General features: G+C 33.1%; 2 protein-coding genes across 2 annotated transcripts in view; one reads left to right on the forward strand and one right to left on the reverse strand.

The window, feature by feature from the left end:
• Skp2 (S-phase kinase-associated protein 2) overlaps window positions 1-11,547 on the reverse strand; it is a 36,870-nt gene extending 25,323 nt beyond the window's left edge. The window contains exons 1-3 of the mRNA XM_088235673.1: window positions 11,404-11,547; window positions 5,683-5,752; window positions 3,430-3,489 (exon numbers count right to left, since the gene is read on the reverse strand). Coding sequence (XP_088091799.1) covers window positions 3,430-3,489; window positions 5,683-5,752; window positions 11,404-11,474 — 201 coding nt within the window. The 5' untranslated portion in view covers window positions 11,475-11,547. The remainder of the gene's footprint in view (window positions 1-3,429; window positions 3,490-5,682; window positions 5,753-11,403) is intronic.
• A 5,012-nt stretch (window positions 11,548-16,559) lies between these two features.
• LOC148275477 (uncharacterized) lies at window positions 16,560-26,465 on the forward strand (the record flags this gene model as incomplete). Its single annotated transcript, XM_088235697.1, has 6 exons — window positions 16,560-17,011; window positions 18,662-18,767; window positions 20,999-21,121; window positions 22,026-22,079; window positions 22,962-23,017; window positions 26,312-26,465. Coding segments are annotated over exons 2-6 (418 nt in total), but the record flags the coding sequence as incomplete, so codon positions are not given.
• Between the last annotated feature and the right edge of the window lie 576 nt (window positions 26,466-27,041).

The following is a 27,041-nucleotide window of genomic DNA, read 5'->3' on the forward strand; positions in this document are numbered from 1 at the left end:
TATTCTTTTTTTTATGCAGAATAATGTTCCCTCACTGGGGTGTCCCGTGCCGAGGGAAACATTTGATATCCCCGTGTACTATTTCCCTGGCTCCAAGGAAACCCTGAATTTAGTATTTTAATTGTTTCAGTTTCAGCTGATGCCGTTCCTAAGGCGAAACGAAAGTACACTCCGAGACGCCCCAAAACTGTGGTAATAATAATGTTTGGATAATTTATATAGCGCCATTTTTGTGAAAATCACCTCAAGGGCGCTGTACAATAAATAAATATTCCAACACATCTTGCAGCTACGGAGCGCATGGACGGTTGGGATTCTAGTTCCTCGTCTCAAATTATGATATATTACAATTATGATAAATATATTTTTACAGAATTTATTTGCAGTATGCATTTTATTTTTAATTTTAATTAATTTAAATAAGCCCGCCCGGCAAAGCCCGAATTTTTTTTCTTCAATTTTTAAACTTCTCGAACCAGTTGGTTTTATTGCAATATTTTGAGTTTGTCTAAATTTTTGTAGATAAAAGACGGGATTCCCTGGAAACCAGCCAATGACAGGTCATAAGCCCTAAAAACGCCCCGTCATTGATTGGTTAAAGTGGCCACTTATGACAGGTCTTATAAGCCCTGTGAACGGCCAGACTTCCAAATTCTCTTCTCAAAAATGTTTTAATAATAATGTTTGGATAATTTATATGGGGCCATTTTTGTGAAAATCACCTCAAGGGCGCTGTACAATAAATAAATATCCCAACACGTCTTGCGGCTACGGAGCGCATGGACGGTTGGGATTCTAGTTCCTCGTCTCAAATTATGATATATTACAATTATGATAAATATATGAGCTAGATAACATAACGTCTTGCAGCTACAGAGCGCATGGACAATAAGAAATCTAGCCCCTATTTACATTTTTATTTTCAATATTTTTATTTGACAATGAAGTTTAGAGTTTGAGTGATATTTTAAAAACGAAATACAAAGAAAATTTATAAAATTAGAATTTAGATGACAACAAATCTCGCAGCTACTGACCGCATGGACGGTTGAAATTCTAGACCCCATTTACTAAATTTAGATATTTGATAACATTTACATAATATGATAAAAATAATATGATAGCTAACATCACAAAAAGTCTCTTCTTTCAAAACGCATCGACAAATGGAATTTCAACAACATAAGAATGATTTTAAAAAGTTAATAATAAAAATAATTTTAAGAAACGCAATAATAATACATTGAGCTAAGAACTAGTAAGTATGGCCATTAAGTGAGCATGTAACTTCGCTTATTTTATTTTATTTTTATTTTTTTATTAACATACACGGCATAATTGCCTTTTACAAATTTATAATATAAACATATAAGGTTTGATATTTTTTAAACTACATATTTGCACTCAAAACTAAGGAACAATAATCAAGCCTAAAAATTATATAACATAATATAAAAAAAAAAAAGTTTAAATAAAACAAAAGTTTGAAATAAAAAGTATATGAGAACTTTAAAAATTAATATAAAAAGTTAGTCAAATTTTAAACATAATAAGGTTTATAATAAAAATATATATAAAAAAAAAAACAGAAAATCATATATGAAGTAACTACATTAAATATGATTACTGCTCATCTTTGAAAAAGTTTATAAGGTTTGTTCTATAAGAACAATACCCCACATTAAAAATATCCGATATGTGGGAACAACTATTGCCGAGTTCATGAAGTCGGCTCAATACGGCATTACAATCATACACTGTGCGTGAGTTACTACTGCAAAACGGTGGCACCCGCCTAGTTATCCTTCCAGGCACCCTGAAGTTGACGAGTGACAAAAGTTCTGGCCAATCCCATATAGAATGCACAATTTTATACAAATTTAACAGGTCTATAATTTTTCTTCTATCGTTAAGTTTAAGCAAATTTAATGTTTTTAATAAAAAATCGTAATTTAAAAATTCATGACTAATTCCAAGTTTAAAATTTATGTATCTTAAGAATTTTTTTTGGACCCTTTCCAGAGAATTTTGATGACAATTGTAGTAAGGAGTCCAAATTGCTTCGTTATTCGGTTTCCGCTGCCTTACAAACAGCGGAAGGGGCGACCTGTTGAAGAGTGGTGGACCCGCTTACTCGTCGGCGCGTCAGCAACACAGATATTACGAAAACCTGATTTATTTGCAGAATGCATTTATTTATAATTTTAATAAATTTTTTAAAGAATGCGTCTATCTGTTCCTTCCATGCTGATCCAAGACCTCAAACCTAATATAATAATTATGGATAACTTATATAGCGCCATTATCGTAATACAATACCTCAAGGGCGCTTTACAAAGTGATTATATAAAGATATAAATTTAATTTTAACTTTTTAATTTAAGAAAAATAATGCACTTTGTCACCACATGCTAAGGATTTATTCAAATGATTTAGAGAACAAGTGGGTTTTAAGTTTCTTCCGAAACATCACTTCACTTTCACAGCCTCGCAGCTCTGCTGGGAGAGCATTCCATGCCATAGGGCCTGCGACCGCAAATGCACGTTCGCCGAGAGGTATAATAACTTTTCCTTTCGACGTACATGTAGCTGATCTAAGCGTAAGACGTCTGTCAGCTAGTTCATCTGGAATGCAGAGTTCCCTTAGATATTCCGGAGCGGAATTGTGCAGTGACTTATACATAAGCCGACAGAGTTTGTATTCCACCCTCTGTGGAAAACGTGGCCAGTGCAATTCCCGAAGTAGTGGAGTGATATGACTGAATTTAGAGATTCCAAAAATAAGTCTCGCTGCGGCATTTAGTACAGCTACTTTGAAATGTACCTGTGATTTGATGTTTTGTAGTTCCTTGGTTAGAAAATTGTAGGATCTTGGACCAACGCGTAATGATGTAATAATAAGTAATTATGGTACCTAACTTTATTTATTTATAAATTCCTACTTACATAGCTATCATAAACATAATCCTTTGCGTTGGCCAGCGGTTTAGATATTATTACTTAGATTCTTATTTCGAGAATGATTTTTTTAACAATTGAAGATTTTTGTATAATTTTTGACAGTAATTTTGCTCCCGACAATGTAAATATAATGTAATATGAAATGTAGCCATTACACATGCAAACAATGAGAGATTTTAAATCGAAAAAATTAAATACCCAAAGGCGATTGCTTCAATTATTTACAGATGAAGTCAAAAGTGATAATATTTTTAATCTAATTCCTTAAAACATTAAAAAATCATTAGGGCAAAAGAACCGCCCCTGACAAAATTCGAAAAGCTACTAATCGCGCCAGCACTAATTATTAATCGACCTGTATATTAAATGTCAATCCCAATACAGGCAGAGCCGGCCCTGGCTACGCCTCTTTACCTTTGATATTTTTACAATAGTTCATTATATAAATAGATCAGAATGGATTCTTACATTATCATCTTCGGCGCTGTTGTCTCCATCTAAAATGGCCACTCCCATGTCAGCTAAAATCTAAAATACAAAAAACATGTTATTTGGTGGGTTGCGCGGCATATTTCACACTGATATCATAATGGTGTCTTAAGTAGGCGAAATGGCCCGAGCGGGCGGGGCGCGCCGGTATTTACGAGACCTGCGGCCGACACAGATCCTAGAGTGGTGGGGGCAGTATGACCCCCTCTACAACGGGCCGTTTGGTGCAGGGTTCGGCCGGCTCTGCCGAGCCCGACACGCAACGGTTTAAAAGTCTGTAATTTAATAGGTGTTAAGTAAATAACAGCATTTATCGATACTATTCCTGGCCGATTACCTTTCGTTCCCATCCTTCCTTTGACCCATCCTTATGGTACCTACCTAACATCAAGATAGAAGAAATTCAAAATTAGAAGATTCGGATTTAGAACAAAAACCAAACAACATTTTTGACTTCACATAAAATCGGATAAAAAGTGGTTGGAATCGTCGCGCGTCGTGGAAAACATTGTTACATTTTATAGTTCATTTTGTGATCCAGTGCCAGAAATTGAAGAACATTCAGATCATATTAAAGGTAGGTATCCATTCCATGTTCCTATCCTTTCTCAAATATTTCCCAATCACAAAACTGAATGAAATTCGATTTTCATTTACAGTCCGCCTTTTCGTTAACACAGTATGAAGAATGACTTCAGTAAAGACATCGAGCTACTGGAAAAAGGCCAAAGATGTGCTACAAAAATTTCAAAATTGCTCAAAAGGATGCCTTGCCACTGGCTTACATCATTGGAAGAACGACGGAAGAGAGGGGACTCAGAAGATACTCGATGATTACTACAAATACCTGCATGAGATGTACCAATTAAATCCCAACACAAATTTACGGGGTCATAACTGGAATCTCTGCCGTCCCCAATTCCAAAGTAAATTTTCTTTCCAGCTGGTGGTTTCAGACTGGAATAAATTGTTGAGTCTAGTTGTCCATTCCATTTCAGTCAACCAGTTCAAAAACTGTTAGGATGCTTTTTTGAAGGAAGAACTTGGACAAAAAGCAGTACGCGAAATATAGGCGCACCTACGAAGGCTGCCTGCCTTTAACAAATCTATAAAATTAATCCTCTAGAATTGATTGACCAATTATAATAATAAATAAATTTAGTTGAGTTCTGGTATCTGTCAATGAAGAAGTTCGGTGTTTTTTTATACATTTTCCTGTTTGTTAATAGACTTTTAAACAAAGTCAAAAAATAAATAAATTTATTTATCGTATTATCAGAACTAAGTTTTGCATTTCCTAAATAACTCCTAATATGGACTCCTTACTACAACTGTCACCAAATTTCTCATGAAAGAGTCCAAAAAAAATTCTTATTAGTCATGAATTTTTAAATTACGATTTTTTACTAAAAACATTAAATTTGTTAAAACTTAACGATAGAAGGAAAATTATAGACCTTTTAAATTTATTCAAAATTGTAAATTCAATATGGGATTGCCCCGAATTATTATCTCTCATCAACTTCAGGGTGCCTGGAAGAATGACTAGACAGGTGCCACCGTTTTGTAGCAACAATTCACGGACAGTGTATACTTGTAATGCCGTATTAAACAGACTTCATGAACTCGGCAATAGTTATTCCCACGTATCTGATATATTTAGTGTAAGGTATTGTTCCTCTAGAACAAACCTTTTGAACTTTTTCAAAGATGGTGAATGGTAATTATATTTATTTATTCATGCATTTTATAATATACACAGTTTATTGTTCACTTTGCCCAGCTGTATGAAACAGTACTTATGATTTTATTGTTGTATTACTGTAGAATGTTTTATTATTTAAACTTTCTACTGAATATGCTGCATAATTTTTAGGTTAATTTTTTAAATATAAATCTGGTATAATTTTAGGTTTAATTTTTTTTTTTAAATCTTGAGTATGAGGAAATTTATGTTTTTTAAAAAAAATTATTAAGCCAAATATGTTAGCATTATAAACGTTTGTCAAAGGCAGATTTGCCGTTTATGTTAGTAAAATAACTCCGCGTGTGATGTCAGAGGTTCTTCTCTGTCAGTTCTCCCGATTGGTTTACGGTAAGCAAACCAGATATCCTTCACAGCTCTCATATCATTGGTTGGTTCATATGAACTAGTGACGTCGTTCAAAGCGGTGCTTTTTTTTTTTTTTTTGGTATTATATGGCCCAAAAATAAATATAGTAGCATGGTAACCTGATTGACTTCTTTTTTTTCGTTCAAACTCCATCTTTCATTTCCCTTTGAATCCAAACGCATCCTTTTCCTGGAAAAAGAAAATGAAACATTACTGTACAATACTATATTGTTATTATTATTATTTGTTGCCACTTGACATGAAAACATGTCATAGTAAAAATAAAATTAAGTTTCTATTACGTAAGTGGTTAGTGGATAAAACGTTCCTATATTGATTTATTATTTATGTAATATTTATGTAATACATTTTTTGAATTTTTAAATATTTTTTATTAATTATAATTTTTTTACATATATACATTTTTTTTTTTTTAAATTTTTATCCCTCATTGAATACATTTTTGTTATTTTCTTGGGTTAACCTTTTCTTTTCTTTTATTACTTTCTTACTTTCTTATTTCATTTACAATTTTTAGATCTTAATTTTAATATGTACTTTTAATTTTCTTACTAATTTATTTATTTTTCTGTAGATATGAATTGTAATTCTCGATTTACTTTACTTTGTTTAATTTATGTTTTTATCTTGTTTTGATTACATTTATGAGCACACACTATTTATATATGTGTCTATTTTTTTTTTTTTTTCTTATATTTAAAATATATTTAAGTAAATTACTATTCTTTAATTTTAATCGTATTATTTTACTCTATTTTCTTACTTAAAAAAAATAAAAAAATCTTTAAACTATTTTTATGTTTATTATTTTATACGTGTACAGTATTATGTCTGTACTCTTCTTATTTGATTATTAATTAAAACTAATGTCTGAGCACCCGATGACAAACTATTATTGAATAGTTTATCGGGAAGTGATGGTATTTGAAAGGGATAGTGAGGTTACTGACTGCATAATAAATGTAAACAACGAATGTCTCGAGCAAGTAGAAGAATTTGTGTACCTGGGAAGCATGTTTTCAAGAGATGGAAGAGTAGAAAAAGATGTTGAAAGAAGAGTGAATGCGGGCAACAAAATGAACGGAGCACTAAGCACAGTAATTTCTAATAAAAATATGTCAATCGAAGCTAAACTGGCAGTGCACAACGGAGTTTTAGTCCCAACACTTATGTATGGAAGTGAAACATGGAACTGGCAGAGGAAGGATGAAAGCCGAGTGAACGCGGTTGAAATGCGATCTCTTAGACGAATGTGTGGTAAATCAATGTATGACAGGGTTACGAATGATGAAATCAGGCGAGAGTGTAAATCTGAGACAAGCATAATTGATAAGATTAAGAAAGGGTCTCTGAGATGGTTTGGTCACGTAGAACGAATGGACGACGAGAGAATGGTAAAACAAGTATATGTGGCAAAAATGAACGGCAACGTTAGACGAGGACGACCAAGGAAGACGTGGCATGATCAGATAAACCAAAATCTTAAGTCTGGTCATGTCAAAAGCAGACAGAACCGAAGGGCATGTATGACAAGATGTATGAATGTGGAAGAGGCTGGGAGTGTATGCCAGGATAGACGTGTGTGGCGGTCCGTTCTCTCTGCCTACCCCTACGGGGAAATGGCGTGATGGTAGTAGTAGTAGTAGTAGTAGTTTATCGGGACAAAATATATCTTAATACTTTGTTTTCTTTATAATGTATTAATATTGTAATAATATGTATATTTTATTGAATAAAGACTCTAAAAAAAAAATAATAATAATAATAATACACCAGCAGCGATTAGGCTGATGCGTGTATATCAAGTGTACATGGTTATGAAACATTATAGTTTTTAATATATAAATAAAACACGAGTGATACTTTAATCCACAAATTTGGAATATCCAGCAGGGGCGAATGCTCCTTATAATCGATTACATGCAGCTCACCATATTTTTTTGACATCGTAAGTAATGTTTTATAATACTGTAGTATTATTAGGAAAAAACACATCACCAAAAAAATATCTTACTTTTCTTTGGTTATTAAATTTATATCATATTCCTTTATTCCATACAGCGACCAGTTGCGCCTCTATTGGCCAAAATTATTACTACTGGATTACACGAGATTACTCTGCTCCCTTTAAAATCACCAATTCAAATACGTCTTTAACCTAAAACTTTAGAATCTCGTTCGAAAAACTACACTTGCGATTACAGTAAAATTATGCAGCTTTCATTAATGGAATTTAGTCTTTCAATACTTTTTCGTAAGGGCTAGTATTCTTTAAAATACATCAATTTGACTTACGACAGTCTAAGGGAGGTGACAATATACGCACTCGTTATGTGTAAGAAAGAGATAATGAATATATTTTGTATGTCGTAAGTAATTTAGCATACTTATGTTTCGGTGGTTTGAAAGTAAATTTGCTTTAAAATAAATAAATATTTTGACATTTTAATCGAAACGAATTGATATTTTAATCCATAATATAGTAAAAATCCTTCAGTGGGTTTTAAAAAACAAAGATTCTCTTATTGTTTTTTAATTGTAATTCGTTTTTGTGCATACGATGACAGTTGAATATTGTAGGTTATTCTTCAGTATCCATTTAAACTTTTAAAATTTAGTTAGAGTTATGATAAAAACGTTACTAGTGTATAGTGTTAAGAATAAATATATATGAAGAATTATAATATGTATAACTTATGTCGTTTTGTGAATAATAATGTGAAATAAAAGTCGATGAAACAATGATTCTTAAAACGTAATTTATGTTTTGTTTGGTGAACTATCGTACTCGGTAAGGAATACTTTTAAATTATTTAATTATAATCATTTATTAAGAAATAGTGTTTTATTTCGAGACAAGTTATAATAGTCTGACTTAATCAAAGATGCACCGGTGCGCTAATGAATTATCCAGTTTATTAATTACTTTTTCGACGCTTAGCCCAAAACGCAAAATAGTTGCGCGGATGGGTCGTTGCTTTCTAATGACGTGGGCGGGGGTTTGAATCCATAGGGGTTCCAATTTTTTTTTTGCAATTATGTTTTTTTAAATTGTATTTTTTAAATCAAATGTTTGTGCTACATTAGAAAATATTTTTACTGAAACTATTAGCCGCTGGAGCCGTTTGTTAGGAATTATTTATTAAATATAAAAAAGACTTGTTTTTTATATGCCATACTACCGCTCTGGACATTTTATCAGAATTTCCATAGCTTACCAATTTAAAAACTCACCGCTCGCCACTGATATCGAGTGACCGGTTTCATCGCTTTCGCGACATCTTCGAGACTGGTATCTTTATTTAAGAGTTAAATTGTTTTTCAGAAATCATTATTTACAAAACCACACTCACGAAGGATGGGACACTAAAAATAAAATAAAATACTTAAACTCATTAAAATAGCATTATATCAACTCATTAGTTTACCCAAAGAAAATTTGTTGATAATGATCCTTAAGATAAAAATAACTTTATTTAATTTACTTACATATAACTTTGAATTAGCCATCCTTACCTCTGTTTTGTATAAATACATTTAACTCTTTAATAAAGATATCAGTCTCGAAGATGTCGCGAAAGCGATGAAACCGGTCACTGGATATTCCAAATTTGTGGATTTAAGTATCACTCGTGTTTTATTTATATGATAAAATACAATGAACTTCCATCAAGAATTTTCACTTACAAACTTAAATGTTTTAAACATTATACATTGCTGTGTGCATCTACAGTCCTTAAAATGTAACATGAATAGAATGACAGTTGTCAGAAAAAGTGACGACATAACTTTGTAGTAACGTCTAAGGAGTTATTTATATTGACACGCGAAAAATCATTTGTATCTGGCGTGTATTTTTTTTTTTTAATTCAATGCTTGAAACATAAATCAACATAAATATATAAAATCAGCTTTAAAACTAAAAGAAAACCAAAATAAACCAACAAATTACAACAAGGATGGAAAATACGTTAAATAAGGAAATATGGAAGTCTAGGCATTTACAGGGCTTATAGGTATTCTCCATCCCTGTTGTAATTTGTAAATCTTAATGACTCCCGAGGGGGTGAAATCCAGTCTTTTGTCTACGAACATTTGGACAAACTCAAATATTTTAATGAAACCAACTGGTCCAGGAAGAAGTTTAAAAATTGGAAAATTGTTTTCAAGCGTTGCCTAGTATGGGAAATAATTCAGTCAGATGAATCTCTTCACAACGATAAAGGTTTCAGCTCTTTACCTTCACTAAAATCGACAAATGGAAGAATTATGGATGTTCAAACATAGGCAAAATGGTGAATGTTATACGGTGTGTTAAGTGGCCACTTAAACCAGCCAATGACAGGTCATAAGCCCTGTAAATGCCTGGATTTCCATATTCCCTTATTTAAGATATTCTCCATCCCTGTTGTAATTTGTTAATCTTAATGACCCAGTGAAATCCAGTCTTTTGTCTATGAACATTTGGACAAACTCAAATATTGTAAGTTATAAATATATTTATTTATTTAACTTTTTGTACATAATGTTATTTGTACATTGAAAGAATAAAATTGAATTAAATTGTAAGAATTGCAGGAATATAGATGTTCAAATATGGGCAGAATGGTGAATGTTACACAGCGTATAAAGTGGCTACTTAAACCAGCCAATAAGCCTTTATAGCCAGGTCATAAGCCCTGTAGATGCCTAGACTTCTGTATTACCTTCTCTAAAATGTTCTTCATCTCTGCTGTAATAGGTCAATAAACTTATTTGTTTATAAATTACCTTAAATCAAAGTTATTACTCAATGGAAAAAGGAAAAAAAGAGGAAAGAGGAAAGGAGAAAAGATTAAGGAAGAGAAAAGAGATGTTTCTTCAGACGTGATTTAAACAGACATAATGTAGTAACATCTCTGATGGTGGATGGGAGATGATTCCACAGTTGAGCCGCATGGGCTCTATATGAGTTAGAGAAGAAAGGGGAATTGTGGATGGGTATTAAGAGAGTGCCTTGAGAATTAGAACGAAGAGGTAAACCATGAACTGATAAGTGTAGAAAATTTTCACGCAGGTATATAGGAGCGTTAGGACTATGAAGTACATTGAACAGAAGTGAGGGAGTGATAGTCTCTCATATGCATGTAATAATGTAACATATTTACAGCTTAACACCATTTCTAACTAGATGTTTACATAGAATTTTAAATACACGTTTATTGGGCGGGGGCAGGAGAGTTAGAGTATGAATAGGTAATAGGATATTAATATCAGAAGTCGGATAGGAAATCAGGATAACAATCATTTATGGGGCATCCAAAAAACATGGTTTCAATCTTCCTCTAACGTGTTTATTACTAACACATGTGTAAATATGTAAAAAAAAAAAAACAAAATAACTCGAACACCGGAGTTGAGAGGTGAAAAGGCCATAAAACCGAAGAAGTGAAATCTAGCCTGTCTACAAACATTTGGACATGCCTAAAACATTGTTGAGAACTGATTCGATCGAATGACGCTTCTACCGAAGTAATCGGCGGATTGAAATCATGATTAAAAGCTTGCCGTAAGGTGCGCGAAAGACAGGTGAATTCATTTTAATTTGGCGGTAATTTTTAACGCTCGGGTTACGCAGCGCGTCTAAATTGCCAATTTCTCCCAAAATATCCCGAGAGAACTCTCTCCGGCGGAGAAAGAGGCCAAAAATAGACGGGCCATCCAAAAATAAATAGAAAAAAATGTATTCCTAGGCGCAAATCCGCGGGATCAGGTGCATAACCTCAAAATCGCGGAGGCGATTGATTGATTTACAGGTGGAATTTCAAGTAAAATGTTACCTTTCGACAAAGTTTAGGTCGTCTAGAAAGCGGGGCACCGCGGTCTGTTCGTTGCTTTCTGATGATTCCATCTTAATCTAATATTTAATTACGCAGTTGACAAGCGGCACTCCACCTCACAACACAAATCAAAACTCAAAAAGCGCAGATAAAGCTTGTTAATTTCGCACTCAAAGGCGCGCTCAGCTGATTTGTGATTGGCCTGTAGCGATGGGAGGGTATCGCTAGAGACGTTAAATCGATGTTTCTTTTTAAATTAGATGTAAATTCTCATCTAGGAAATGCTTTTTCAATTTGGTTGCCATTATATAGGACCTTTATTAACCTTATCGATTCCGCCCAGACCTTATACGCATTTTCAAAATACGAAATGCTATAACAGATGTCCTATTTATATTGCGATTAATTTCTTTTCATGTTCCCAACCATGTCACCGGAAATCTTCAAAGAACAACTTTTGTTTGTATGCCCCAATGTCCAGAATGTGTAGATTAGTCAATTCGTCACACAACTTGAAATTCTTTAGGATAGATCTTCCAGATTTTCACAGATTTCTTCACCATTATACAATGCGGTTAGCTTGACGTTTTATATATTGATCGTGTTTACAAATATACAGTATACCGTCATTATATTGCCTTTGTATGTCTTTGCTACATGGTTTTAAGTTATTTTTATTCATTTTCTTGAACACATATTTTTTCATATAACTGTTGTGTTGGCTAAGGCCGCATGTATAGTAAACAAAATAAAAAAAAAACAAAAGTTATAAACTACTACTAACTACCATCAAGCTATACCCCCTCAGTAGTAAGCAAAGAAAGAAGGTTGAGAATGAGGAAATAAAGTAAAAGAGGAGGATTTTTATAAAACAGTTGATAAATATACAAATTTTTCAAAATAAGGCAGCGAAGATTATACTAAAAAAAAAATATCCATTCTAATGTAGAAAGAATGCACAAAGAAATTGGCTTTCTTACAATTATTATAAAGAAAGTAGCAATTTTTATACATAAAATAATTAAGGGGGTGAATAAAATAAAAACAATAATAAAATTTAACCAACAATGTCATACATATCAAACAAGGGGTAAAAAAAATAAGATTACCAATGAGGAGAACAACAGAATCTCAAAACTCATCGTACAAGGGATTGAAGCTGTACAATGAGTTACCCGAAGAAATCAAGGAAATAGAAAAAATTTAAAAATTTCAAATTAATTTGAAAAAATATGTTTTTGAGAAATTTTGATAAAAAAATTGTGATATTATAAAAAGTTTATATTAGTTTTTAAGATGTTATAAACTAACTTAACAAAGCATAAATAAACAATTCGGAATTTACCTAGGATTGTAAAATAAACATGTTAAAAGGTACCTACGTGGCGTCTGGTAGACATAATTATTTTGTAAATTCTACGATTGTCAGACTACATCGGCTTGGAAATGAGAATGGAAAAAATTATAGGGTTTCGTTTAAAATTACTAGTTTTTAAAGTAAAAGTTCTTGAAACGATAAAATCAAAATACATTACATTATTCGAATGCTGTAAAAATCTATCAGACTTTTTCTATTTTGCTTTTCTAAAATTAAATAATACTTACGATGAACTACATTTTTTTACGTAAAATTGTTGAAGCACATTTTACTTTTAAGTTTATCTAATGGTTTAAACTTATACTTAATTTGTTTTATAATTTTTAGGTTTCATTTTTGTTTCTTTTTTGGCAATTATATATCTATGTATATGTAATGCAAATGTGTGTGTGTGTGTAAATATGTATTCGGGTGTGTGTATGTATGAATCGTGTGTGTGTATATATATCTGAATATATTTAATATATTTCTGTATACTTATACATTTATGCAGGTACATTTTCTCATCAGAACTTATTATTATTTCTATTATTTTTTCATATTTTATTTATTCTTTTAACTTTATTTGCGTTGGTAATTGTGACTTTAAGATTCGTGACGATATTCTGTGCAAGTGATAACAAATCGTGGTCAATGCAATAACCGTTTTTGCGGGAACTCAAAATTGTAAATTACAAAACCGTTTTTAGGCTACTAGTAAGCAGTAAAAAAATATTTTTTTACTCGAGAGTATTTCATAGACCCTTAGTAATTTAAAATTGTAATAAAAAACGTGATATTTCCCAATTAAATAAAAATAACAGTAAATCGATTCATCGATATTTTTTGTGCATCCCTACTCATTAAAAAAAATATTTATGGTCTTTAGCGGTGTTTGCGTGGCATGCATTTTTTAGTATTTCGCGGTCTTTCCATTTATTTAATTTTTTGTACATAGATACAAGATATATTGGCAAGCTTATTTCCATATGGTGATTTTATCCAATCAACCGATTAAATAAAAGGTGTTATTTACTTAATTTCTTTTAGTTTCAAAACGCATGCGTAGGTATATATTTATAGATGCAAAAATAGAACTGGTGATATTATGTACAAAAATAAAAGCGATTTATTGAAAAGATTAAATCAACATGACAAATTTTATTTTTTTACAATCCATTGCTCAAAAAAAAATTTCAAAACTCATTTATCCATTGAAACTGCTCCAAATTTAACGTCTTCTGTTACCATTTAGATCAAGGGTGGCCAAACCGCGGCCCGCGGGCCACATGCGGCCCACTGAGTTGCTGCTAATGGCCCGCGGAGCATATTATGCACAAAAAAAAAACACTATTTTACACACGCTGATTATTTCAACTTTTCACATGTCCACTTTTAAGTACTTATCGTACTTGATCATGCCACGTCTTTCTCGGCCTTCCTCGGCTTCTACATCCAGGCACACTTGCATTATAACATCTTTTAGCCGTTCTTTCATCACTCATTCGCTCCACATGACCAAATTATCGTAAGAGCCCTTTCTTACTTTTGTCGATAATGCTTATCTCAGCCTTGCACTCTGCTCTAATTTCGACATTGGTACACCGATCATACATAATCTTACCACACATTCGCCTGAGAGATCGCATTTCAACAACGTTAAGTCTACTTTCATCCTTCTTTTTTCAACACCACGCTTCACTACCATACATAAGGGTTGGTACCAGAACTCGCCTATGTACTGCCAATTTAGCTTATTTCGATAAACTCTAAAGATAATTTTTTGGATTGCTTTTTTTTGTATTGTAACTCAAATCTAATAAATATGTTTGACTCTCATTTTAGCTATATCTTCTTAAAAAATAAACATATTTCTTATTTTCGTTGAATAATAGAAGAAATTTTGTTGTATGGCCCGGTAGGAAATCTCATTTACAAAATCTGGCCCGGCTGCTGAAAAGGTTAGCAACCCATGATTTAGATATTTTTAATACTTCATTTCGTGACTTCAAAAAACTTTTTGAGACACTAAAGAGGAAAGTTTATCTATGTACCTTTATAAACAATTAATTCATTTATTTATTATCTATCTTTGCCAGGAGGGCCTTTACATTAAAGGTATAAAATTTAAATTCAAGCTATTTATGGCATAATACGTTAATATGTGGGTACTTATTAATAATAAATAACCATGTTTTTTTTTTAAAGTATCAGATGACATTTTGTTTTGTAGATATTTTATTTTATTAACATATATTTTATTTATTTCATTTTATTTGGGATTTTTACAGCTATTACATAAACAAAATAATTTAAAAAATCTTAACAATACTAAAGCCAATTAAAAAAATCCACTGTAAATATAATGACACATAATATATAAGAAAAGAAGTTTAGTAATTGTATTTGTGTGACGTTTGTATTCATGTGTATGTGAATGTGTGTATGCGTGAATGAATGAGGGAGAGGATACATGTGCGTGTGGGAATGAAAGAGGGAAAGGGTGCGTTTGTATGGGTGCGTAAGTATGAAAATAATATATTTGCTTAAAACTTGAATGACGAAATGATATAAATTGTTTTTTTTTTTTTTTTAAGTATGTTAAATTTCAAAACCGTATTCTGAAAAAAAAAAAAGCATTTTATTTTTTAAATTTAACTGATACACATCGAATGAATAATGTGCGACGAGTCCTATACAATACAGTAGGTAACCACAAAATGCAGTAAATACGAAATAATGACAACAATAATATATGGCAATATCGCCTTTTACAAAGCCAATGATATGAACATATCTAGTCGAATTATTAAAATAAGCAAATTCATTTCTTTTTACCCAATATTTAGAAACAAAAATTAAACATCAAAATTATGTAACGCATTTAGCAGAAGTTAAAAACATGAGATATACATAAGTAAACATACAATACTCCTGACTTAAAGTAGGTAGGTACATAATTAAATATATTAAAAAAATTATTACAGTTTAAGACAGAAAAATAAGTTCACGGTAAATATTATTTAAGTGGAGGCTATCAAAATAAATAAAATCACAGTGATTTTTACAGAATTCGAATAATTGAAGGTATTTTGATTTTATCGCCATATGAGTTTTTGCTATAAAAACTGACAACGGAAGACAAAAAATATTATGATTTTTCCATTTTCGTTTCCGAGCCGGTGTAGTCTGATGATTGGAGAATTTATAAAATAATTATACCACGTACCTTTTTATATGTTTATTTTACTAATCCTTCTCCTTCAATTTATTACATTATCCTCAACCTTCTTCCACTGATCTTTTATATATTCTAACAAACGAACCATCACGCCGTTTCCTCGTAAGGGTAGGCAGAGAGGATAGAACGCCATATCACTCTATATTTGCGTATAGATATCGCTTCCTCTACATTCATAAATCTTCTCATGTACGCGCGCCGACTATTCTGACTTTTGGCATGTCCATCTTCAAGTATTTTTTGGATTTGGTCATGGCATGTCTTTTTTAGTCTTCCTCTATTTCTGAATCCATCAACATTCGCATTATATAATTTCTCCTTATTTTGTAATACTTTATATAATTATACTTGTGAAAAACTGGATATATGCGTTTTTTTATGTTTTATTTCTTATTTAACTTCTGTTGTTTTTACCACTAAAAAGAAAATAAAATATTTAATTTGAATTGTTTATTTTAGTTGTACCCCGTTTTTACGTGTAATTAATGTAGGTAAGTACTCGCGCTTGGCTTGTTTCTATTTTTTTCTTTGAAGCACATTCGTCTATGCTTTTGACATGGACGTCAAATAAAATACGCGACCGTGCCTGGTTGATTTTGTTTATTTTCGCATTATTTAGCGATTTGCGGGCGTTTTTTTACTTCAAAATCGGCTTCGGCGTCAACTCCAATATGTAAATAAAAGATTAGTACTAGTTTCGCGCTTTTTTGTGCGCAATATATGTGCTTTTTGACGCCCGAACCCTTCGGCCCCGGCCGATAGCCGATAGTATATGTTTTTCATTAATTAACATTGTTTTTGTTTCGTCGGCCAAGTCCGATCGAATGTAAATATGTTTGTTAGAGTAACAAATTCCTTAATCCCGGACAGTGCTTTATGAACGTATTCTAGTAATGCCGACGCGTTAGTTGTAAGAACATTATATCTACTATTTGCGAGTTCTTGTACTTTTTACTGATGTATATACGGATCTGCTTTCCCCTAGCGGACATTACCGAGCTTATCTGACCGTAAGTACAACATTTCTATCATCAACAACCTAAATTTACCCTTAAAAATATGCTTATTGGAGTATGGAATCCCTACTTGCGTAGAGACTTCGGGCTACTGGAAACCGTCCAAAGATTCAATTCAATTAAAATATTTTACTAATACATACATTACAAACTAAAATTAAATGCGTACGTATTATAAAAAGACAAAAAATATATATAAAGAGACTCTTGTCAAAATAGTAGGAGAATCCTGCTCCGGAAAACCCCTTCAAATACATGGAACAGATCAACATCCAGAGCGATGTTGTTTATCATAGCGATAGCCCTTCCAAGGGCAGGGTGCTCCTGTATATCAGAATATGTAACAATCTATGCTGACTCTTTCTACATAGAGCCAATCAGTGATAATGCATTGAAGATGTTAGGATTTTTTCTGCGTACTGCCAGGGTTTTCGAAAATACCCGCGTACCGAGAACTCTTTACAGCTCTTCGGTGCGAAGTAGACTCGAGAGTGGCTCGATGATTTGGGAGCCACATGAACTGAAGTACTCTCTTATGATAGAGAAAATCCAAAAGAAGTATCTGAGATATCTCTACATAAGAGAGTGCGGATATTATCCTCGGCTCTACCCGACCGAGTCTCTTCAGGGTATGCTCGGCTACAACAGTTTAGAGACTAGAAGGAATGTGTATTTGACTACACATTTTTATTCATTGTTGCGCGGTGTGATCGATAATTCTGAAATTATGATGAGCATTGGTTTGTATGTTCCAGATAATTACCTAAGCCAGCGTCAGCATAGATTGTTTCATATTCCGATATTCAGGACCAACCTGCCTATGGTTATGCCTGTTGGAAGGGCTATCGCTATGCTGAACAACGTCGCTCTGGATGTTGATCTGTTCCATGTATCTGAAGAGGTTTTCCGGAGCAGGATTCTTCTACTACTTTGACATGAGTCTCTTTCTTGTATTTTTTTTTATTTATAATATGTACGTATTGAGTATATTTTTGTAATGTATATTCTTTCTTTCTTATTTTTTTGCACCACAACAGGCCAGGAGGCCCAATTACAGTGGTGAATTACATCACAGAACATCCAGGCTTGAGAAAAATCACATTTTTTAATTTTTGAGCTCTCACCGGGAATCGAACCTGGAACCTTCCGCGTGTGAGTCAAGCGTCTTAACCACTGCACCACGGAGGCCGCCAAGTATATGTTATATTTAAAATAAATGAATTGAATTAAATTGAAAATTGAAATCACTGGATTTTCCAAATTTGTGGATTAAAGTATCACTCGTCTTTTATTTATATAATAAATAAATGCTCGGTTGAATCTTTGTAAACTCAAACCAAAAAAGTCCAGATCTTGTCTCGACCTAACGATACGAAAAAGACGGGTCATCGGAGAATTGACGCCATCGTTTGTTTAGTACTGATCGATGAACAGTACTTCCTTGTTTCTCAACCTTCAAGTCGGAATGTAGAATTTCACCTGTCCCAGTAATGATGACATTTACCGATAAAAGTGCCGGCGTCGACTGCCTGTTTTCTGCTACAATACGCCAATACTCAGAACCCAGGGATCTGCGGAACACCTGTTAGAAACCGCTGAACTGTGCGACGGATTTGCAGTAATGATTGTGTCCTTTTGTTGCAGACGCTGACCAACTCACAATAGAAAACAACAAACATATCCAGAGTTGGAGAATTGCCTCAGTCAACTCGGAACAACATGACAAGTGTCCAAATCTCCTGCCATCCCGGTAAGGTTCTAGGAATACATTTTGCTTACCTAAAAATCCCTTCAAAACTTAAATATTATATTTAAAGCCCTACCTTTTTCCGTGTTAAATTAAATAATTAAAAATTTACCTACAGTCCTTAAAATGGCTATGGCTTGAATTATAAAGCTTTCAGCTCCTTTACTTCACAAAAGTCAACAGATGGAAGAGTTTAGGAAATGTGGATGTTCAAACATGGGCAGAATGGTGAATGTTACACAGTGTGTAAAGTGGCCACTTAAAGCAGCCAATGACAGATAAGAACACTACGTCTACGAACATTTGGACAAACTCAAATATTGTAATGAAACCAACTGGTCCAAGAAGTTTAAAAATTGAAAAATTGTTTTCAGGCGTTGCCTAGTATGGGAAATAATTCAGTCAGATGAATCTCTTCGCAACATTAAAGGTTTCAGCTCTTTAACTTCACTAAAATCAACAAATGGAAGAATTGAAGAAATATGGATGATCTAACATAGGCAGAATGGTGATTGTTACACAGTGTGTAAAGTGGCCACTTAAACCAGCCAATGACAGGTCACAAGCCCTGTAAATGCCTAGACTTCCATATTCCCTTATTTAAGGTATTCTCCATCCCTGTTGTAATTTGTTAATCTTAATGACTCCCGAGGGGGTGAAATTCAGTCTTTTGTCTACGAACATTTGGACAAACTCAAATATTGTAATGGTTTTTTTATGGATCACAATCAGATTATTTCCTTAAATTCCTTATAATTTAAATCCAATAATTTTTTTTACTGGATTTTTGGTAATACTTAAACAATATCAACAGACATTCTGTACATTTTTGAAAATCGCATTCCAGACTAAAGTGCATCCCCGAGCAGAGTTTGACATTTGCTAAAAGAATTCTTTATTTGAAAATAATTAATTATTTTATGTTTTGGAATTCAAACACAAACAAGTACTTAAATTAAATATTGGAATTCCTACTTACCAATGAAAAGTTACATCTTTTTTATTCTATTCCATCTAAAGATTTTATTATAACAATGTATACGTACATATCTAATTTGGACCAAATACAATAATTATTGATATTAATCACTAGATCCTCAACACATAAACAACTTAAACAAATACAAACTAATACCACTTTCGGACAAAGGGATTTTGAGTATTATTCTATTAAAATCTATAACCTACTTCCACTATCTATTAAAGCAATTAGTAATGAGAAAATGTTTAAAAAGGCTATAAAAAAATGGATAGTGGAGCTAGGTAGAAGTAAAATGGATTGTCTCATTCGCCCATACCAATGCTGAATCAACTGCTCCACAACTGTATGGCTTATGTTAGGTTTTTGTTGTTTTCATTGTGTGTTTTGTAAAAAAAATAATATAGATGTACACAAATACCTTGTTTTTAAAACTGTCTGAATATTTGTTAATTATGTTTGTTTTTTAAGTTAGTCTTCTTTGTTTATTCTCAAATGTAATTTAAAAAAACTAAATTGTTAAGTGTCCCCGGCACGGGAAACCCCAGTGAGGTCACATTATTTTATTATTAATTATAGTTTGTAAGCGAAAAATATGAATAAATAAACAAACAAACATTTTTCAATTGTGCTAGTTCAATCTATTTAGCAAGAATGAGGAAGTTCAGTGGTTTTTTTTAAATTTTTATATATCGTATTATCGGCGCTACGATTTTTCAAAGTTTTGTATTTCTGAAATAACTCCGCGTGTAACGTCAGAGGTTCATTTCCGCTTATTCTCATTCAGTTCTTCCCATTGGTCCAGAAGCGACAAGCATACCGGAAATCTTCCATAGCTCTCAGATCATAGGTCGATTCACATGAACCGGTGACGTCATTTAAAGTAGTGCGTTTTTACCAAAATATTTTTTATTATTTTTTCTGTACATTTTCAAGAAACTTTGCCTTACAATTTAATGCTCTAATTTTTACCCCACGTAAGAAAATATTTTTTGTATCCAATTTCCCGTAGGGCTGAAGTTCCTCATTTAAATCTAGCAATAGCAAAGCATTGCCGGGTTCAGCTCGTAAAGTATAAAAATTGATATATCTCCCAAACTATAAAACTTTAGCTAGGGAAAGTCAGATCCAATAATTAGCAAATGACCTCCATGTGCGAATTTGCCATGGCAGGTTTAGTTCCAGCCACCTGTGTAAATTATCCAACTATGATAACAATAATTTATCAACGCTGCTTCTGTTTGCCCCCGAGCAGGCGATGTTCACTCCGGCATGGAAGAGGGCTTCCCCATAGAGCACACGGGGGCGGAGGTGGAGGTCAGCACCGCGGCCGTCAGGAGGGCCCGCGGAAGGCCTAAAAAGGAACAGCTGTCCAAAGGTACACCACTTTGTTGATCCTAATAATGGATCGATAATATCTACCTATTTATTTCTTTTTACTGGATTTTTAGTAATACTAAAATCATAAATATTAACTGACATTCAACACATTTTTGAAAATCGCATTCCTAAATAAAGTGCACCCTTGTTGGTGAGAAGAGCAGAGTTTGTAGTTCTTTTTTATTTGTATATGTTTGTGTCAGTTTTGATTTATTTGTTTTTTTTTCTTCGCATACTTTATTTATTTATTTTATTTAATGTTTTTGCACAACAACAGGCCAGGAGGCTCAATCACAGTTGTAAATTACATCACAGAACACCCAGGCTTGAGAAAAATCACATGAATTTTTTTGGTGTTCTCACCGGGAATCGAACCCGGAACCTTGCGTGTGTGAGTCAAGCGTCTTGACCACTACACCACGGAGGCCGCCAATACGTTTTGAAACTAAAATTATTATGTAAATAACACCGTTTGTTTTATTGGCTGGTCGGGAGAAATTGCCATTTGGCAATAAGCTTGCCATTTCAAAAAGTTAAATAAATTGTCCACGCCGTTCACAATTGAGTACCGGTACCGACCCTCGTGTAGGGGAGCAAAGTATGGAATTGGAAAAACATGTATGAATGTGGGTTGAATGCTGTCAAAATGCGAACTCTTAGACGAATGTGTGGTAAAACTATCTTCGATCGGTGCACAAATGCCAAATAAATATTTGAAGATGGACATGTCAAAAGTCGGAATGTAGAGGAAGCGAGATCTGTATGCAAAGACAGAGTGATTTGGCGTTCTATCCTGTTTGCCTACCTTTACGAGGAAATGGCGTGATTGTTTGTTTGTCTGTGTCCATTACTTTAAAAAATATTTTCATGTATTTTTTTTATTTATTATATAATATTTTTAGAAGATACGCCGAGACCCAAAAGAGCCTACAAGAAACGGGCCCCCAAGACAGAGAGTAAGATCAGTTTATTTTTATCAGAGTTTTTTTATTTATTTATTAACAGACATTGTCCATATATACAATTTATAGGGTTTAAATATTACTATAAAAGAATAGTTTAAATCATAAAAAAAATAAAAGAAGCATTGACAAACATAAGGGACATCGAGACAAGATCTGGACTATTTATTTAGTGCTCGTTTAAATCCTTGTAAACTTAAACCAAAAAGTCCAGATGATCTTGTCTCGAGTTAACAATACGACAAAGGCGGGTCATTGGAGAATTATGCCATAGTTTGGTCTATACTGATGGATGAACAGTACTTCATTGTTTCTCAACCTACGAGTCGGAATATTGAATTTTACTTGTCCCAGTAATGATGGAACATCGATTATACCATTTAGTATGCCGAACATATATATGGAGTCAATATTAGTTGTACATTTTTGTAGACTAGAAATATTTAACATTGACTCGATATCAGCATAAGAATAATTACCTCTCTCTAGTCCGAGCATCCACGCTACTTTTCGAAGCGAGCGATGTTGGACTGATTCAATGTGATTTATACGATTCACATAGAATGGAGAGCAGCCCACTATTCTAGGAGGCATATTCTAGAAGAGGGCGAACAGTCGAGCAGTAAAGAGTTTTGTTTGTACGGACATTAGTAAAATCAGAGGATGTTCTGTATAATATTTATATTTTCATGTTAAAGTTGTAACAGTAAAACTCAAATACTTGAAGTTTATTAGTAGTAATCCATGACACGCGCTGATATCAAATTGCTGACAGCCATGGAAACAGTATACAACCTCAAATCCCCATTTGATATCCCCGTGTACTATTTCCCTGGCTCCAAGGAAACCCTGACTTTAGTATTTTAATTGTTTCAGCTGATGCCGTTCCTAAGGCGAAACGAAAGTACACTCCGAGACGCCCCAAAACTGCGGTAATAATAATGTTTGGATAATTTATATACCGCCATTTTTGTGAAAATCACCTCGAGGGCGCTGTACAATAAATAAATATTCCAACACGCCTTGCAGCTACGGAGCGCATGGGCGGTTGGGATTCTAGTTCCTCGTCTCCAATTATGATATATATGAGCTAGATAACAGAACGTCTTGCAGCTACAGAGCGCATGGACAATAAGAAATCTAGCCCCTATTTACATTTTTATTTTAATTTTTTTTATTTGACAATGAAGTTTAGAGTTTAAGTGATATTTTAAAAACAAAAAACAAAGCAAATTTATAAAATTAGAATTTAGATGACAACAAGTCTCGCAGCTACTGAGCGCATGGACAGTTGAAATTCTAGACCCCATTTACTAAATTGAGATATTTGATAGTTGATAACATTTACATAATATGATAGCTAACATCACAAAAAGTCTTGCAGCTTCAAAACGCACCGACAAATGGAATTTCAACAACATAAGAATGATTTTAAAAAGTTATTAATAAAAAATAATTTCAAGAAACGCAATAATAATACATTGAGCAAAGAACTAGTAAGTATGGCAATTAAGTGAATGTGTAACAGCACAAAAAGTAAAATATAAAAAAGTAATCAAAGATAGCATTCCTTAACTTATTATTAAGGTTAACAAGACAATAGACGATACTCAAACTCAAACTCGTCCCTGTTTTATTTTGGTGTGCAGTAAACAGGATCTATTGTCTTTTTCCTAGTAAATAACCGTAATAACGTAATGGCAGTCAAAGAAAAGATATTAATCCTCCCCTTACTGTGAAGTCAAAAATGATAATACTGTCAAACTTGGTTATGACGATCACGGTAACAGCGAGATCTCAGATGTGACGAGGAAACATTCACCGGCATTTTAGTTAGTGGTTTTCTCCATACATTTATTAACCTAAAAAGAGATCTCGTTATTTCCGTGATCTTTACAGCCAAGTTCGACTGTATGCTGAACGGGATCAGATAACTCTCCCTTCCCGGTGATGTGCGGCCAGTACACATTGCATCTAATAACTTTAATACCTCCATTAATATAATAAATGATGCGTTGAGATTTTCCCTATTCCTTCGTTATACATTTACATATTGTTAAAAATGTTTTTTGTATTATATAATCAATGCTTATTGGAAGCATAAAAAGCGTTTTGTCAAAAATCGTAGATATCACCGATACAATAGCAAGTTTACCAATGTGTCACATGTTGCGTTCCTAGTAAAAGAGTAATCCTAATATGTGATTCTAATTTTTTTTTTTGCGTTATTTACAAAGATATGATTTTTTAAAGTTACATTTATCAAATACAGCGCCAAATGACTGTAATCAGTGTGTCACTTTTCAGTAGTGACGTCATGAAACGGTTGGCGTTCTTACTTTCACTGACCTGACAAGAATCTACGGAATATTGCTCTGATTACTTCATTTTGTTGATCGAAATTTGCTCATTTCTATGCTGTGGTTGTTTTTACGAACGTTTCGATTTAGAAAAACCTAGAAAGTTGACATAATCTCTGGTTGAAATGTCAAATTATACTCTTTTTTTTCTATGGTCAAAACGTTCCTTACAAGGTGCGGGGGCTTTAAAGCGGAAACCGGAAATACTACACGTAGATATAAGGAGTGACGTCATTATTTACGATTTTAAAATGAATACTATTATTAACATTTTTTATTTATTTTTGCGTGTGTTTTTGAGATATTTCATCCTACTCCAAAATTTTAAAATATTCACGTGTACAGGAAAACATTTTTAAAATTTAATTCCGGGTTGGGCTGGAATTCCTCGTTGTCTCGCACACTCTTTACGTCTCACTCTCGATAATACGGGTATATTTGGGACCGTGAGAGTAAATTTTTATGTGTCACACGCACGAACAGCAAAGTTTCTTGTACGTCTCCCTGACGCCCGTTAGCTGCGTTAGTGCGTTAGTAGATGCCCGGCTTTCGTTGGGGGCGGTTCTTTTGCGCGAAAACATGATTTAATGTTTTTAGCAATTAAATTAAAAATATCACTTTTGACTTCAATTGAGGGGAGATTCTTACGCCCACCTGTTATAGAGTCCTGGGGGACTCTCGGTCAGCTGCGCATAGAGTAAAGTTATTATAAATATTCCTTTCCGAAAATTGATATAAAAACGCAAAAACAAGCCTATTGTAGTGTGTTTAAGACAATTATTTGCTAAAAAATAAGACAATATTTGAGATTGTCCAAATGTTCGTAGACAAAAGACTGGATTTCACCCCCTCGGGAGTCATTGAGATTAACAAATTACAACAGGGATGGAGAATACCTTAAATAAAGGAATATGGAAGTCTAGGCATTTACAGGGCTTATGACCTGTCATTGGCTGGCAATACTAGGCAACGCCTAAAAACAAATTTTAAATTTTTAAACTTCTTCTTGGACCAGTTGGTTTCATTACAATATTTGAGTATGTGAAATAATTCAGTCGGATGAATCTCTTCGCAACAGTAAAGGTTTCAGCTCTTTAACTTCTCTAAAATCAACAAATGGAAGAATTGAAGAAATATGGATTTTCAAACATCAGACAAAATGGTGAATGTTACACAGTGTGTAAAGTGGCCACTTAAACCAGCCAATGACAGGTCATAAGCCCTGTAAATGCCTAGACTTCTATATTCCTTTGCTTAATGTATTCTCCATCCCTGTTGTAATTTGTTAAAAAATAAGACATTTATACTTTTTTTCATGAACAACGTCAAATGAATTATTTTTTTATTCGATCAATTTACATTGATCAATTTGTCCCATCTCTAACATTTTTACAAAATGATGTAACCTTGTAAGAACATAGTAAATAATTAGGTTTATTTTAGTTTTAAAGCTGATTTTATATAATTATGTTGATTTATATGTCAAGCATTGTATTAAAAAAATTAATTAACGCCAGATACAAATGATTTTTCGTGTTTCAGTATAAATCACTCCTTAGACGTTACTTTAAAGTTGACAACTGTCATTCTAATCAAGCTATATTTTAAGGACTATAGAGCGAGATCTTACGGACTGTTTTACACACCCAGAAGCACGCACACTAATGCGAGTCAGAATTCACCCATTAATAGGCTTCTGCAGATAATCTGGATCTATTTTTCTGTACGTATCGGCAGTTTAGCAGCTACCTGATAGGACAGTAATGCAGACTACGATTGTCAAATAAATAAATAAAACTGAGAGAATTGGGAGCGGTACGAATTGAAGCCGAGAGACGTCGAACATAATAAATTTGTCTTCTCCAGGGGGAGGGGTCTCCCGATAAGGAGGTGAAGGAGAAGAAGGGGAGGGGCGAGAAGAAGGCGAGACGGAAGAAAGAGCCCGCGGAGAGGAAACCGAGAAAAGCGAGGGAACGCAAACCGAGAGAAAGGAAACCGACCAAGCCCGTACTGCAACAAGGTAACGAAATCTCTTACATAATAATCTTTTTATTTTAAATAACATCAAAGTAAAAAAATAACAGAATTGTACAAGATTTTCTTTAATAAACGCTAAAATTTTCTAAAAGAAATCCAGTTTTTAAGTTATTTTATTTTATTTTATTTGGGAAATCAACAGTTCTACATACATATTTTTAGTAAACAAACAGATATAGTGTATAAACTCAGAACTAATAACAGATTTCCACATAGTATACAAAGTTAGTAAAGAAAATATTACATATCAAATAAATACATACAATTTATACATATAAAAATGTTATTTTCATGTACTCAATAATCAAGGATTTTTTAAATATTTATTTTAAGAACATTAAGTTACTGTAAATTGGGCGGGATAAGGACAAGAATGCTTGAAGAGAGGATAAGGAGGGGAGGGGAGATGTACATATTTATTATTATAATGTCTACTAAGTTACATAATACATTTTTAGTGTAAATTTTAAATCTGACAGAGTGATGTTTGTGTAATCTATATTTTTAAATTTTGTATTGTACACTGAAAAAGTCCTACGAAAAAAAGCATTTTTAACAT

Source organism: Micrasema longulum, unplaced genomic scaffold, assembly GCF_059751315.1.
Source record: "Micrasema longulum isolate JH-2025_06_02 unplaced genomic scaffold, ASM5975131v1 h1tg001416l, whole genome shotgun sequence".
NCBI classification, from domain to species: Eukaryota; Metazoa; Arthropoda; class Insecta; order Trichoptera; family Brachycentridae; genus Micrasema; species Micrasema longulum.